The 17,397-nt window shown below is 45.7% G+C and overlaps 1 protein-coding gene across 1 annotated transcript; it reads left to right on the top strand.

Annotated features, from left to right (window-relative positions):
• The first annotated feature begins 8,228 nt into the window (after nt 1-8,228).
• Nucleotides 8,229-13,748, top strand: LOC119181537 (putative exonuclease GOR). The gene is made up of 4 exons (XM_037432791.2): nt 8,229-8,336; nt 9,042-9,157; nt 10,662-10,921; nt 13,657-13,748. The coding sequence occupies exons 1-4, from the start codon at nt 8,229-8,231 to the stop codon at nt 13,746-13,748; spliced, it is 576 nt and encodes a 191-aa protein (XP_037288688.2).
• Nucleotides 13,749-17,397: the final 3,649 nt, after the last annotated feature.

Below are 17,397 nucleotides of genomic sequence, written 5' to 3'. Positions count from 1 at the left end.
GTGTCGCGCTTTAGCTGTTCGATCGTAGTAAAGCTTAGCCTTCTGCTGTGCTTTGGTCATCGCACTCTCGGTCAGTTCTTGGGCTTTTGTTAGACGATCCATCAAGGTGAGGACATATTCCACTACTATAGGATCATCACCCTGACCTTCCCACGACTCTCTCAGCATACGAAGAGGAGATCGCAGTCTGCGGCTGTAAACAAGTTCCGCTGGCGTAAACCCTGTGGTCTCATGTGGTGCAGTTCTTAGTGCAAACATCGTTGCAGGTAAGCACATTTCCCAGTCAGTTTTTCGTTCAAAACATAAGGCTCTTAACACTCGCTTCATCACAGAGTGAAGCTTTTCTATCGAGTTCGACTGCGGATGGTAGACTGGACTATGCAATAATTTCACGCCACACTGCTCTAGAAAGGTTGTCGTTAAGGCACTTGTGAAAATGGTGCCCTGGTGTAATTGTTTCTCGGCAGGAAAGCCTACCCGGGCAAACACGGACAGAAGTGCGTTCACTACTTCCACGGAACTTAGCTCTTTTAGTGGGACCGCCTCTGGAAATTTAGTAGCTGGGCAGATTAAGGTCAGGATGTGACGGTAGCCTGAAGTTGTCTTGGGCAAAGGACCTACTGTGTCAATTACCAACCGACGAAAGGTCTCCGTGATTAGAGGTACCAGCTTCATTGGAAATGTCGCCTTATCTCCCGGCTTACCCACTCGCTGACACACATCGCAAGATTTTACAAACCTCTCTACATCTGTAAAGCATCCAGGCCAGTAGTATTCCTATAAAAGACGATTTTTCGTCTTTTTTACGCCTAAGTGGCCTGACCATGATTCTCCATGCACCAAACTAAGCAAATCCTGACGATACGCCTGAGGTACGACTACCTGGTCAAACTCTACTCCTCGCCTATCTAGATATTTTCGACAGAGTATGCCGCTCCTCTCTTGGAATCTCACATTTTCGTTTGGCGATTCCCTCTTTCGAACTGTCCTGGAATTGCTTAATCGTCGGGTCCCCCTTTTGTTCGGTTATTAATGAAGCGGGGCTCACCTGCAGCAGCCGACTGAAATTATCCGAAGTTGGCATGACACACAACTCTGTTGTAGTTCCTAGTACCTAGAATGTGTCACCCTCTGTGCTATCCTCTGTACTACAAGGAATCGACTTGGGAGCAACGGCATTTTCTATTTGCTCGGTCAACGAGGCGCAATGGACCCCTTCCGATTCGGGAGGAGGTTCATCGTCGCCTTTAGGAATGGTTGCCTCCGCGACTACGGCTTCTGCAGCCTGTTCTCGCACAAGTCGATTTGTTACCGTGGTGTCCAACTCGCAACCAGGCCCGTTGTCGATTTGAGGCTTGTTTGCCTCAGTGAATGTTGCTCTCGCAGCCAGCGCACGTGCCTTCGATCTAGTCAGTGCCTGCACTATGCCTTTTCCCAACGTTAGACCTTTCTCCTTCAGCATTTGATCTGACTTATTTGAAAATAAGTAAGGATACTGAGGGGGTAGATATGGCGATACCGCGGCTTCCGTTTCCAACGTACCAAATGCGCCTTTAAGGACAACTTTAGCTACGGGAAGGCACTGAGTGTTTGCTTCTACAGCTTGTCTAATCCAGGCACAGTCTCCTGAATACTGTCCGGACTGAACAAAGGACGGATGAACTACGTTCATAGTGGCTGCGGAGTCTCTAAGAATCCGACACTGCTTGCCGTTCACGGTAAGGTCGTACATATAGGGCTCTAACCACTTCATGTTCTCGTCGGCTTCGTTTATAGATAAAAAGACCACCTTTTCTTTTGGGCAATATTTCGCGAAGTGCCCTGTTTCGTGGCAATTGAAACAAGCCGCCGGTTTTTTTTTGCCTCAAATTTCTTTTTGCTTGCCTCTGCCGACGCCCCATGGTTAGATGCTCTGTTTTCCTCACCCTTTTGTGCGAGACTTGTCGGTTGTTTTCTAAACGGCGCCTTATTCGGTAGTAGGAATTTTTCCCTTTTAGGCTCGCTGTTTGCCCCGAGGGCGCGGCGCGTAACGAATTCTTCAGCGAGCTCTGCGGCTTTCGTTACGGTGTTCACGTCCGGTCTATCCTGCACCCAGAACCTCACCTTTTCTGTTAACCTTTGATAGAATTGTTCTAGACCAATACACTCGAGCACCTTGTCATGATTCCCATACGCCTTTGCCTCTTTGAGCCACTCCCCCATGTTGGCCATTAACTTGTAAGCAAACTCCGGGTATGAATCATTGTTCTCTTTTACAGCGTTGCGAAATTTTTGTCTGAAACCTTCCGCTGACAACCTGTATTTCTTGAGAAGGCTCGACTTTACCTCACTGTACTCGTCAGCCTCCTCTTTTGTGAGGCGCGCGATTACTTCTGAGGCCTCTCCCGGAAGTAGGGACAACAAGCGTTGAGGCCATGTATCCTGGCTGAAACCTTGCCTTTCACAAGTTCTCTCAAAGTTGACGAGGAACAGCCCAATGTCCTCCCCTAGCTTGTACGATCTCATTAGGTCCGTCATTTTGAACCTGACCCGCTCTGCGGTACCGTATGCCTCGCTGCCTCCTGCTCTACTATTATGGCTAATCTCTAGCTCGAGGCGCTTCATTTCAAGCTCGTGCTTTCGCATCTTATCTGCCTCGGCTTCTGCCGCTTTCCTTTCGGCCTCCGCCGCTTTTCTTTCGGCCTCTGCCGCTTGCCTCTCCTGAATCTCCTCGACACATTCTGACAGCTCGTCATCCTCCGCCCCCAATGCGAGAATCGCCTCTATCAGCTCTGGTTTTCTTTGAGAGTCCGACACCTCCAGATTCAACTCCCTTGCAAGTAGCAACAACATGGACTTTCGCAGGGATTTCAGATTCATGGCTGCCTCCAGTACCACCGTCTCTGTTCCACAAAGATTCCTGTCCTGCAACTAATTAACCTTGGCGGCAACGACAGCTCTAGGTTCCTGCCTTGCCTCAAGTTTTCCGTTAACTTAGTCTACAAATAAAGCATCAAAAAGCTCTTATATGGAATCCTGCCCTGCCACTGTTAACCTTGACGCCACTGACAGAAAATTTTAACCAAGCTATCACACAATTTTTGCCTGACGCAAGTTACCTGTTAACCCAATGACTAAGACAGCCCCTCTCTGCCAGCTTTTACTTAACACATAGAGTAAATGCCTGGTAAAATTTAACAGAGAAAGCCGGCACTCACCCAGTTCGCAGTCATGTCTCCGGCGTCGTGCCTCTCAGAAGTGCCGTTCGATTCCCTCTGGAAGTCGATGAGCTCGTGTCATCCTTCTCCTGTCGTCCCGTTGTTGGACTTCGGGCTCACTCTGTTCAGTGGTCGCTTTCGGGGTTATCGGCATCCCGCCACTGCCATCCAGTTGTTAGGACTCCGGGTCCAGCCGGTCTCGTTTTCGGTAGCTGGTCCCGTCGCAGGATCCATCGTCCAACAATTCAGCGAGAAGAAGCGCCCGAACGAACGACAGAGAGAGAGAACACAACTTTATTGTCGTCAGACTTAAGGAGGTAGGTGACCCGCCAGGCTGAACCTGATGGCCACCTCCTCTGCCCTTTGTACGGCCTGGAGCTGAACGGCCAGGCTGGTGGAGGTCAGAACTGCCTCCCACCCCTCTGGCGAGGGAGCGGCTAGGAGATCGAGAGAGGGGGGATCTTCCCTGCAGGCCCAGAGAATGTGATTAAGTGTGGCTATTGAGCCACAATGCGAGCAATGCGGATCAATCGAGTCGGGGTATATACGTGCATAAATGTATGGGCACGGAAATGAATGTGTTTGCAAGCGGCGCCAGATAACCTCCTGGCGCTTAGTTAGCTTATGGTGCGGGGGTGGTTTTGTCTGCCTCGAAAGACGGTAATATTGTGTGATGTCATGGTAGGATGTCAAGGCTTCACCAGGGTTTTCCAAATCAGAGGCGGGTACCACCGCTCGGCTGACGAATCCTCGAGCATATAGGTGGGCCGCCTCGTTCCCTGGGTTCCCCGCGTGAGCCGGCACCCATACCAGCGCAATGGAGGATAGTGCGTCTTCCTCAGCATCTGTAAGGAGACTGGGCAATAGTAAACGCAGAGTTGTGGGGGCCACAATGCCACGTGCGAAGTTGGATATAGCAGCCTTTGAGTCACTGAGTATAGTGGTGAATCCGGATGCTGCTGCTAGCGCTATCGCCGCTTCCTCAGCTTCTGTCGTATTAAGCACACGGACAGAAGCAGCCGCTTTAATTTGAGGTGAATTGGCGTTGTTGCCGGGGAGAGTGATTACGCTTATTGCATATGCTTTAGTAAACTCTCGGTATTGGGCGGCGTCAACGTACGCAACGGTTGGGTTGGACGCGTACGTTTTTTGCAAGAATTTGGCCCTCGCTTTCCTTCTACCGTCGTGATGGCTGGCCAACATGTTCTTTGGCAGTGGTTTTATGAGGAATTTCTTTCTGATGTTGGGGGGGATGACAGCCGGATCGTTACCCGTAGGAGATACCACATGGTCAATGTTAGCAAGGATCCAACGCCCCGTCCTGCTTCCCTGTAATCGGTGAATTTGCGCCGTAAGATGCGCTTCAAGAAGTTCTTCTAAGGTGTTATGCAGCCCAAGACTGAGGAGGTGCTCTGTCGATGTGTTTCGGGGGAGACCCAATGCCACCTTATACGCTTTGCGTAAGAGCCGATTTAGTTGGGCTCGCTCAGATTGAAGGAGGTGCAAATAAGGGAGGGCGTACGTGAAGCGCGACAAAACGAAGGCTTGAATTATCTGTAGCAGTTCTTTCTCCTTCATGCCTCGATTGCGAGCGCTCACTCGAGATATAAGATGGGCCGTCTGGTTCACGGTTACGGTGAGACGGTCTAGCGTAATGTTGTTGTGGTGGTTTGTTTGCACAATGAGTCCGAGTACTCTCATGTGGGCCACCTGCTTAATTGGCGTGTCATTGACATACACGTTAATACTAGGAAGTGGAGTCTTAATTTTGCGGCGATCTGGAGGTCGCAGTAATAGTAGCTCCGATTTGCTCTGGGAACACTCCAAACCCGCTTCTGACACGTGCTGAACGACTACGTCGGTTGCTCTTTGAAGAGTCTCCTCGATTTGACCATCGGATCCCACCGTCGTCCAGAGCGTGATGTCATCTGCGTAGAGGGTGTATCGCAGGCCGGGTATCGTGTCAAGTTTGGGAGGTAGTGACCTCATAGCGAGGTTGAAAAGGAAAGGGGACAAAACAGCTCCCTGCGGGGTGCCGCGATCACCGAGTGTGATGAGCTTAGAACGAAGGTCACCCACTGAGAGTTCAACCGTTCGATTAGATAAGAAAGCACGGACGTAGTTAAATATGCGTTCCCCGGATCGTAGTTCGGACAGACTGCCTAAAATGGCACTATGCTTCACGTTGTCAAATGCTTTGTGAAGGTCCAGACCGAGCAAAGCCTTGGTACTAGTGCCACTCTCAGGTCGTAGGAGATCGTGATGCAACTGGATGAGCGCATCCTGAGTGGATAGATGGGCCAACGAACGACAGAGATTTATTTACATGTGGAGAAGTGATCAACTGATCCAAAGAGAGAAGAGAGAGCGATACAAAACGTCTTCGGCATTTTATAGCGCTGCGTTGTCGACACTGGGCGCATTGTCCGCATCGTCAGCCAATACGGTGGCCCCGGCACCTCGGCCACGAGGGAGGGGGAAACACCTCTCACAACACATGGAGTGGCACAACCTAACACGATGTCCATATATGTCCTGGCGCCCTAAAAAATGCTCAAACATGGTCACGAACGCACAGCAGATTCCGGAATTCTCCCGGCGAGAGGGGGAGCCTGAATGGGGAGGTGGGGGTCGACGACACAGTCGGTCAAGAACCGGTTCTCCCCGCAACTCCTCTTGCTTGGTTCCCTAGGGCCGGTCGTAACAGCATGAACTGCGTTTACAAGATCGGGAGTTGAGACCAAAAATAAATTGAGTATGTTGGTACCACGAGTAGGCATAGTAACCATTTGGGCAAAATAAAACATAAGGCACAGATCTAGAAAGTTTCTTGAAAGGGGTGAGTGAGCAGCTAGGTGAACCCAATCAATGTCTGGGAAATTGAAGTCGCCACACAACCAGAAGTTCGAACGAGAAAAGCGAGAAGTTAGGTCTAAAACAACAGAGTAGAGTTCATGTGTAAAATTATCATCAGAGTAGGGGGCTCGATAACATGCGATTAGTACTGTTTTACTGGTTGGAAAAGTTAGATTTACGCACAGGATTTCATGACAGCATTCTGCATCAATTCTGGAGGAAGGCAAACTAGGCTTTACAAGCGCCACAACCCCGCCTCCCCGACGCCCCAGCATATATATTGCCTGTGAATACAGTATGAAGATTTTGCGGAAAATAGTTCGTTATCCTGAATGTCCTAGTTAAGCCAAGATTCAGTAAATATCGCGAGATCGGTACTGCTATCTTCCAGTAGAGCTTCAACGGTTTCTCTTTTCGGCAGGTAGCTCCGGACGTTAGTAAGCATTACAGTTGCGTTATGGAAAGCTGAAATGGCTGTGAAGGGCTTGCTTGGAACGTTAGCATGAGAGAGAGCGGACTTGTGGGCACGTGGAAATTGCTATGTGGTTAGTTCAACAACGTAATCGGTCATTGCATCGTAGGTGTATTGTTTCTTATCAATTGTCAGTTTGTAAAAGCGGATTTTAAAGGTTGTGTTACTTTGCTGCCCAAAAGCGTATAACTTTTGCCTTGCGAGGCGCACGCGTGCTGAATAGTCTTCCCGTATAAAGAAGGTTGTTTATTTGAGTTTTCGAGAAGACCACAGGATTCTAGATTTATCTTTGAAGTGCGCAAACTTAACGATAATTGGGCGCATTTTGTCGACGCAGTAGCGACCGAGCCGGTGCGCACGCTCTAAAGCTGCGTCGGTGATGATTATTTCAAAGTTCGTGGCGCAAAAAAAAAATTATTTTTGTTTCAGATTCGGCCCAAGTTTCTGTGTTTTCGTCTTTAATTCGGAAAAACAATAGATTCGATCGGCGTAGGCGGTTTTCAGCGTCATCACATTTGTCAGCGAGTTGTTTTACCTCAGAAGAAAGAGAAGCAATTTCGGAGGAAGGGGGGTGGGGGGTGGTTCGGGAGGTGGGCTTTTGCACTGGTTTATGTCGAATTTTTTTTCAACCTCATCTAGACGCGACGAGAGGTTGCCGACAAGATTTTCGGTGTTAGCGTGAGCCAAGCGGATAGATGCAAGTTCATCCCGAATGGTAGATTGAGTAAGTTCTAAGCAAGATACCTTTTCTGCAAGGCTTTCTAAAGTTTCCGGGGGTCCCGGGTTCATCTCAACATCACCCGACAGAATTAGAAGTAGACCGATAAAGCGGCACGTTGCACAGTATTCAAAAAGGGACTCATACACAGTTTTGCGGCAGAAGTCAAGCACTTAAGTGGGGCACGACACCGCTAACAAAAAAGGATCGTTTGAACGAATACACAAGGCGCGGGGTACCTAACCAACCTGCATGAAGAACGACAATTTGAAGGCCATGCTCGCAGCGGTAGCGTGCTCCAACTGGCTACGGAGGGAGGAGGGCTTTTGTAGTCGGGTAGATAAATCCACCGCGCCAATTGTGGCTTGTGGCTGCCAGACCAGTTAGCAGGGTGAGTCCAGAATCAGCGGGAAGGGCCAAAAGTTCTTGCAGGTGTCCGCGTTGACAGATTCGAAGACGGGCCTTGTCGGCTGTGGGACGAGGCCTAACGGGCATGCTGTGGTGTTGAGTAGGTTTAAGGGCAAGGTGGCTGACCATGACAGGAGTAGCTGCACGAAGAACGACAATTTTAAGGCCATGCTCGCAGCGGTAGCGTGCCCCCACGTGGCGTGTTAGCATTCCCGGGCGCTATATAGATGAATGCAAAGTGACTTATTGGCCTTGTTGCAGTGTTCACATTCCCTTTCTTCCTTGTTCGTGCACAATGCTATACAGGCCCAAAAAGCATGGCCTTCAAGATCCGCAACCTTATGACGTGTTTTCGGCGTTTTCAGTTATAAAGTACACCTCTCAGAGGATGCACTTTTTCTTGCTTTTCGCTTTCCGCTACTTACAACGCCCCTTGTGTCATCGACATCTGTTTGTGGATAGGATGGACAGCGCTGTCAATTAAGGCTTGTCAACTTCTGTAGTACTCGCTTCGTTCTTGCTGAATCATTTTTCTGGAGTCGAACCATAGATTGAATTGCTCGTACCGATAACAATGATGGCTGGTGCTTGGAACAACATCAAGCAAACTGCCGTCGCGCACAGTTTTTTGCGTGCTTCAGTGTCAGGTGACGACTTCGGGTGTGCTATCACTGCTGACAACAAGGTATAGTGCCTTAGTCAGTTTTGCAAATTGTTAGCATTGCCGGGCGCTATATCACACGGGAGTACAGAAAGACACTTCATCGGTGCAGATGACGATGTCGCTGTTTCTGAGTGCATCGATGCTGATATCATGGCTGGCTTTGTCAGTGCTGTGAAAGTGGTCCCGTGCTTTTATGAGTCATTACAGCTCCGTGCTAAACAGCATTTTACTATGCTACGTAGCTTGTAAAAGTGTTCACCGGTAATCACCGTGCTTGTAGGCCAAGGCGCTGAATTAGGTTAGTTTTAAAGCCTTAATGCTCGATTAATGATAACGACTTGGTGAACTTCGCGGCGTGCAAGTAAAAACAAGTTTGCAGACTTTGTCACGCGAAGAAGTGCAACAACTTGCAAAAAGAAGTTGTCACCTTTTTTTAAGCATACTGCGAGCAAATCGTCACATTATTGCTTATTACGATTTCTGAAAGCCGTTTTAAGAATTGTAATACATTAATATAAGTCTCAAAAACACATAATTCTTATATGAAGCATCGATATATCGAACTATTTGCGATCTCTTTGAGTTTGATACATCCAGGATCGACTACTGTAATGCTCTTAGTTTCACAAGCATTCAGTCATCTAACAGTCCTCGGGGAACAAAGCGCCAGCACACGAGGTTTTGCCTTCGAAATTCCTATTCTTTCTTTTTTTTCATGCTGTGCAGTGCTACACGTCCGAAGGAGTGGAGTTCACACGAGTCACGGTGTTCGGCTGGGACCTGAGGCCCGTCTACGAGAAGCTCGTAAAGCCGCGGGGACAGATTCTGCACTACAACACGCGGTGAGTGTGTTGTACAGCTCGCTATTGGTGACTCTGGCCACCTAACCGACCTCTTTTGTGCGCGATGTGCACGCAATGAAATTTGATGGTGTCAATTTTTACAGGATTAAAAAAAGCTTCATTTCTTAAGAATTGCTTAATAATTGAGGTCATCTAGAAAACCAATTAGGTGCTTAGTACGCATGCACTTATTTACCAAATGAATTGAGAAATGTTCCTGTCCTTACTCAGGATGAATTTTTCAGACTATCATTAAAACGGCTATCATCTGCTTATAACATCAATTATTTTGTAACTACTGCATTGACTTGAAACAGTTATGACACACATCATGATGTTGCTGATGAATTTGATACCAAAGAAATGTGAGTGGTAGTTCAACTGCTCCGACCATGCTCATGATATTGTGCCTTCATGGCACCGATTTGAAATGAATTTTTACCAGGGGAACTGATGGTCGCGTTCAACTTGATCACTGTTTAGAGGCGATTCACAGCAAGTCAAAAGAAAACTCAAACTGCTGTTCGCTGCATTTCTGGGAAAGCTGGCGACCATGGATGATGACTGCACATTTGAAACAGCTCACGTTGAGCAGGAATGAAACAGCTGTTTACTGCAGTCGTTCTGGATGAAACATTGGTCACTATTGATAGATTTATAGATGGCACTTGTGCAGCTCTTGAAGAACACAAGAAACATACATCCACTGTGGCAAAACAAGACTGTCGTTTGCTGCAATCACTTCAGAGTTGCTAAGGATGCAGTAGGCTATGGTGAAAATGCCGTTGTGAAGGCACAAGCACTGTCGTTGTGCTGTACTCTGCAGGTCCTGTTTTTGGGGGAAACACTCTGATGCTCCTGTTTCTCTGTATAGTTTCCTCTGTAAACTAAGGCGATAGGGATGTTGCCGCTTTGTTTCAATTCGACGGTAGCACCATATTAGCTTTCATGCATTGTGGGTTTGCTGTGTCTTACGGTCAGCATGTTCTGACTATCTGCCGCCTAATAAACTGGGGAGCGTTAAATACCAATAAGCTATGCACATGCTTGGTGACATCAAAGGATCACCTTGCACAGTGTGACTGACTTCATTATTTTAGGGGGAAATTAACCAAGCTTACTGTAGCCCGCAATCATTTCTTCTAGTCGACCGTCCGGCCTTTCAAGCTTTCCGGTTGGTTTATTAATTTGTTACATGAGCTTTGGAATGCTTCAAGAAAAATAGTGTTCTTCGAGAGGTAATGCTAATTAGTTATGTTTATTCATTGAACAGCATGTCACTTGTAAGTTTCAGTTTTTCAAGTCTGCCGATGCATATGTGCATATTCGGCGGGAAAATCGCTAATTGTTGTGAAGTATTGTTTATGCATGACGCAAAAGTTGTCTTTGCCTTCTGTTTCTTTATTATGCATGCTGCAGTGATATTATTCGAGTGCTCGCACTTTGATAGCTACTATGCTGACTGCACTGCTTTATGCTGTTTTGTCGCCCGGGTGTAATGCAGGTTCAGCGGCCTGACAGAAGAGGACATGGTGGGCGTGAAGACGAACCTAAGGGATGTCCAGGCTGCCCTGCTGGCCCGTTTTTCGGCCGACACAATCCTCTTGGGCCACACTCTCGACTCGGACTTGCGCGCCCTGCGGCTGATTCACGAGACCGTCGTCGACACGGCCGCCATGTTCCCCCACCGACGGGGACTCCCTTACAAACGAGCCCTGCGTAGCCTCATGGCCAAACACCTGAGCAAGATCATCCAGAATGGAGGTGATCGACAGCTTTAGAGCTTATGTGCTTGATTAAAACAAAACCCACTGGGTACCTTGTGCAGTCAGTTAAGACGAATCAAAGGCAAAAGCCATCCTCTTTTTTTAGTTGGTCAATTTATTTATTTATCCTGCCATGCCATCCTATGAAAGCTTTCTGCATTCAACATGGTTTGGCTCTGCTTCCAAGATCAGAGGCACCACACCTGGTGCTGCATTGCCTCTGAGATCCGACCACTCTTGACCATGCTACGATTCCATGTGAAGACGTCATCACGTTACTCTACGTCACAGTGACGTCATGATCATGCTAAAAAATTTGGTGATTTGAGGTGTCATGTAGATGTCATGTAGTGGCATCATCATGTGACACTAGTTGCATTTGTCATGTACAGTGCTTTAATATTTCTTTGTTCAATCAAGCAATCTTTCTTTGTTCTAGTTTTATCTCCTGCTATTGATTATTTTAATCAATAGCAATTTATTGATTTTATTCTATAGCAACTTATTTTATTGATTAATTTTATCAGTAGAGTTATCATGTTTTATCTAGAGTTATCATGCATTGATTAAACTAACAGATAGCATAAAACAGTCCATCGATAAGGGGCTCTGGGCAGGGTGGTTATTTATAGATTTAACTAAAGCCTTCGACACTCTAAACCACTCTACTTTGTATGCTAAACTTAATTCCTTGGGAATTTGTGGGCCTACTTTAACCCTTTTACAAAGCTACCTCGCTAACAAAACCCAGGTTGTCAATTATGGCGGTGTTTTATCCTGACCAATAATAACTAACCAGGGAGTCCCACAAGGCTCAATTCTGGGACTTCTCATGTTTCGTATCTACATGAACTACTTACCATCATCACTGAACTCATCTGACTGCATCCTTTATGCTCATGATACCACGATATTTTCTAGTGACAAAGATCTTAACAATGTACTAGCAAAGTTTAACACTGATGTCGCGAAACTTGTTTCATGGTGCAAAAATAACTTATTGAAAATCAACCCTGTTAAAACAACTTTCATGTTATTTCACTCGTCCCAAAAAAGCGTTACGATTTCACCCGAGATATACATTGATAACTGCGTCATCACCCCATCAAAGTTCACTACATTTCTAGGTGTCACATTAGACCCTCAACTCAAATATAACATTCACGTGAATTCTGTCGTCAAGAAGACTGCTTTTGGCATCCGCATACTCATTCGCACAAGGCATTGTTTTCAGCAACACATTTTAAAATCACTTTATTATGCTTTCATTAAGATTCACCTAACCTACTGCATTTCATCATGGGCCAATACCTATGCTACACACCTAACATCTCTCATTCACTTCAGAAAAAAGCAGTCCGAATTATCACACATAGTTCCTACACAACATCAGCAGCACCCCTCTTTAGCACTCTCGAAATTCTACCGTTAATTTCCACCTTTCAACTCAAACTTGGAATTTTATTATTTAGAAGTAGAGTCGGTGACATTGCCACTGACATACTTCCCCTCACACATCTCCAAAATACTAATAACACACTGTTTTCTGAAAATAGTAACCTTCTGCTTCCAAAAGTAAGTACTAACTACGGCAAAATGACAGCCTTGTTTTCTGCAATTTTTTTCCGGAACTCACTATTATCAATTATTAAATCAAGCCCCTCATTACATTGTTTCCGGTGGCATCTAAAACAGCTTTTACTAACAACATGCGACACCTGAATATATATATATGTATGTATATATATATATGTATATATATATATATATATATTTATTTATTTTTATTTTATATATATATATATATATATATATATATATATATATATATATATATATATATATATATATATATATATATATATATATATATATATATATATATATATATATATATATATATATATATATATATATATATATATATATATATATATATATATATATATATATGTGTGTGTGTGTGTGTGTGTGTTTAAATAGGGTTTATGCATTTATGTGTACGTGTATAGGTTCTGAAATGACAATGTATTAGTCAATGATATGTATGTGTTATGTTATAGTCATTTAATACAATTAGTTATCTCCTGTTTCATCACTTACATGTAAATATTTTGAACTACCATAATTTTCACTAATCATTTTCATTACGTTCATTTTGTTTTATTCGCTTGCTGTTTTTTTCATAGTTGCCAATCTTTGTTCTATATTTTATATACATGAATTCACAGGAGGTCCCCCTGACAGTTTTTACTTTGGGACCTCCTTCTGTTTTATATCAACTTTTTACTAGCACTGTATTGTACTGAATAAAGAGCTTTATCTATCTAATAGTGTAATAGTCTGTAATTGTTTTTGCTGTATTTTTTTGTAATTGCCCCATACATGTCGTCATAAGAGGTCCCCCTGGCAGTTTTTCTGAAACGGTCCAACATGCCAGTCCGTCAAGAGACTGGCGGTTTGGACCGACTTGTGAGACCCGCGGTGGCTGATAGGTTCTGCTTATCAGCATTGTGAATTATCCGCAGTATGCTTATGGTTCGAGTTAATGCCCAATAGCATGATTGCCTGACAGGTGAAGGGCGGGTGTGCCGTGTGTGAAGCAGCCATTTATTCCTAAATTGATTGTGGTATATTTGTATTGCTGCCCTCATACCATGCACTTAGCATCGTTAATGAGGTGGCTGAATTTGCTCTGCCAAGCGGTGACGCAATGCTTTTCAATGTGCGCAGTGGATGGTCACGACAGCCAAGAAGATGCAGCCGCCTGCGTGGAGCTCATGCTGTGGAAAGTGCGCGACGGCCTCAAGAAAGGTGCACAATGATTGCTTGGATGTCTCCAGCAATACCAAACATGGCTGCTAGAAAGAGCAACACTCGATCCACTTTGCTGGGGCAGGGAGTGTCATTTACGTCAAGTAACGTAAATTGGCCGCGAAGAATTCTCAAGTTTGACAGCACAAGCGCAGTATTATAAGACTGGAGGAATTCAGCTGCTCAGAAACATTCAATATTCCTTACTGCGAATGCGAAGTCTTACCTCATACATGTGATGTTTTTCTCCATTAGTCCAGTTGTATCAGTTAAAGATTTGTGCATTATGTGAATTGTATTTTTTTCGTGTTATGTACTTGTACTTTACTAAAGATTGGTAGATTTTGGATAAATGTTGATAATAAGGATGACCATGTCCTGAACTCTTCCAAGTGAACATGTAGCTCGTTGTGTATTTTGCAAGGTAAGGCAGCCAAGCCTTGCCAGAATGTAATTTTGTGAGAATTTCATGCATTCACCACTTTAATTGCTAAAAGTCGTTCTCGCCCTATTATAATATTATTTTCAAGAAACAGCCCTAATGTACAGAATCAGCTAGTCTAACACCAGTGGTGTAGGCAGAAACTTTTTCCCGGGCGAGGGTTGTTTAAGCACCCTTTATGAATGTCTGTGCCAAAAGAGGCAGCACCTCCTTAATAGATGTGGGTGCAAGGCAGGCAAATGTGGTCGAGCGTCATTTTGTGTTCCATATCTCATGCCAAAAAAAATTGGGGGGGGGGGGGGGACAAGGGCCGGGTGTGCCGCCTCCTAGCGACGCCTCTGGCCCATGCGTGCATAAATACTCATGCGAAATAGAAAGTTACGACAGGGTTCAAACCAACGTTGGTTCTAACCACTCTGGTTCCGCCTTTGTCGAACACACGGAGAAGAAGGTGACCTTATAATTTTACCTTGTATAATGTTGACGTGAAAGTGTATTTATTGGAAGATGAACTGTACAACATGCACGCTGCTATTGATCTTACAATTTTTCTGTAGATGGCTTGATTAAAGAGCATGCGAAGTTCGCTATTTCGCAGCCGAGGCAACCGGTCGCGTGTCTTGCATTTCCATCACATCTCCGTGCCGACAGTAGTGCCGTTGCAGCATCCTGAAGGTCAGCTCTCTCCATGGTGCGTTCTTCCGCACACCTACCCATCTAGCCACCATACTTGCACAGTTTGCTGTGACACCAGGTGCAACTACAGCGCACAAAACACCGATTGAGCGAAATATTAAACGGATTTGCGCATTGAACACGAAGAAAAAAAAGCTACGAATTTCTCGCCGCTAGTCGGACACGACACCGAACAGCTGTGAAGTGCTTGATGGTTAATTGCCTGAACGACGGTGAAAACAAGAGCAGACGCTACAGCTCCACGCTCTACAAAAAAAAAAACACCATTCTGCGCTACTGTTCCGATGTGAATTGCCACGAACGTGAATGACTTTGGTTTCACTGATTTTCGAAGCTTTCGCAAAGCAGAATGGCGAGAGCACTAAGTACAGGCCGTTGCGAACACAAATGGAAAGCGAATTAATTGCGTTTTCCATAGCTGTTCGCTTAAGTAGGTGTGATAATAACTCTCCTGCTATTGTTTCGAGTAGCCTTGACGAAGAACCGTGCCAAATTTTATTATGAAGATAACAGACCCTCAGGCCGTGGTGCGGGACGCCCAACAGTAGAGGTGACGCCGGGTGCTTCCAGCGTCGCACACGTCACGACTATTGATCATCTGAAGTTGTCGCCACCACACAGCATTACGCACATAAGGCTTTGAAGGCTCTATGTCCCTGCTTTCAGTAGGAACTTCGAACACGTGCGTCATAAAGGTAAATCACAAAATTATCACCACCACAATCAAGTTTTTTTCTTAATGTTAGCGAAATTCGGTGACATTGAGCATATCTATCTATCTATCTATCTATCTATCTATTTTTCTATCTATCTATCTACGACTTTTACACTCCTGGCAGTTTCGATAATGGTATCGAAACCAAACTTGGTTTACCCTAACATGACTGTATGAAGAAGATAATTTACTAGTCATAACATGAAAATCATGATATGTATATCCTGACTTTCGTGAATTACATTTCATGGTCCTGCAGCTCTTGCGGTGGTTTCGTTCACATGGCATGTTGCAAAACTAGTATGGTATGACATAATGGCATGGTGAACACAAGCAACAAAGCCTAACATGATTATCATGACATGCGTGTCTTGTAACATGACTACATGCCACTCTCAAGATGCACTCGCGGTCGTTTCGCTATTGATTGATTGATATGTGGGGTTTACCGTCCCAGCACCACCATATGATTATGAGAGACGCCATAGTGGAGGGCTCCGGAAATTTAGACCACTTGGGGTTCTTTAACGTGCACCCAAATCTGAGCGCACGGGCCTACAACATTTCCGCCTCCATGGGAAATGCAGCCACCGCAGCCGGGATTCGAACCCGCGCCCTGCGGGTCAGCAGCCGAGTACCTTAGCCACTAGTCCACCGCGGCGGGGCAGGTCGTTTCGCTAGCATCACATATACCAAATTCGATATTACGGTACATGAATGGATGAGGAAGGTATGTGACTAATGCAAACATAATAACGAGATGCGTGTCATGTAACATGGCGGCATGCCACACTCCTGATGTGCTGGCGGCCATTTCGTTAGCTTAACTTATACCAAATTCGGTATTACGGGACGTGAATGGATGCCGAAGCTATGATACCGGTACAAACATGATAAACATGAGATGCGTGTCATGTAACAACATGACTACATGCTGCGCTTATGATGCGCTCGTGGCCGTTTCACTAGTTTCACATGTACCAAACAAGGTATTACGCGATGCGAAAGGACGACATAGGTTAAATGACACATCCAAACATGATAATCACGATATGCGTGTCATGTAACAACATGACTCACTATGCGCTCGTGGCCATTTCGCTATCTTCACATATGCCATTTTTGTAATACTTGACGCCAATGGATGATGAAGGCATGTGACTGGTGCGACCATAACATTCATGAGATGCGTGTCCTGTGAGAACATGAGTACATGCCACAGTCAAGGCTTTAATACATTCCGGCGTGACGTGGTGCGCGTGCTCGCCGGCGTTCACTTCGTTGCGTCACACCACCGTCGCCACGCCAGGCGCCGGTCCTGCCATATTTTCACAGGCGCGTGCCACGCTACGTTACTTTGATGCATGTGCGTTTCAGCGTATCCGGCGTTCTCCATCACGAAAAAAGGGAGACGCAGTGTTGTCTGGCTAACGCATCGGCATAGAGTAATGTTACTCTATGGCATCGGCGCGAAATGCAGCATGTCGCATTTCGTGCCGGTTGCCGTCGGACCACGCCGACGGACGCTGGTCGCACCTGACGTCCGACTATAGAGTGCTCGCGTTTGTCTAACGTAGCGTTGCTGTGCCCAGCGTGCGCGCGTGTCGAAGCTACATTGGTGTATATTGGGCCACTAATGAAGCGCTCGCAGCCGTTTTGCTAGCTCCACATATACCAAATTTGGTATTACGTGACGTCAATGGATGACAAAATTTTTAATTGCTGCAAACATAATAATCCTGACACGTGCACCATGTTAGAACATGACAACATACCACGCTCATAGCGTGCTCGCGGCCGTTTCGCT

The sequence above is a fragment of the Rhipicephalus microplus genome, unplaced genomic scaffold, assembly GCF_043290135.1.
Source record: "Rhipicephalus microplus isolate Deutch F79 unplaced genomic scaffold, USDA_Rmic scaffold_20, whole genome shotgun sequence".
In the NCBI taxonomy this organism is placed as follows: Eukaryota; Metazoa; Arthropoda; class Arachnida; order Ixodida; family Ixodidae; genus Rhipicephalus; species Rhipicephalus microplus.
Note: the sequence above shows the minus strand (reverse complement) of the source record. Positions and strands in the feature narration are given on the sequence as shown.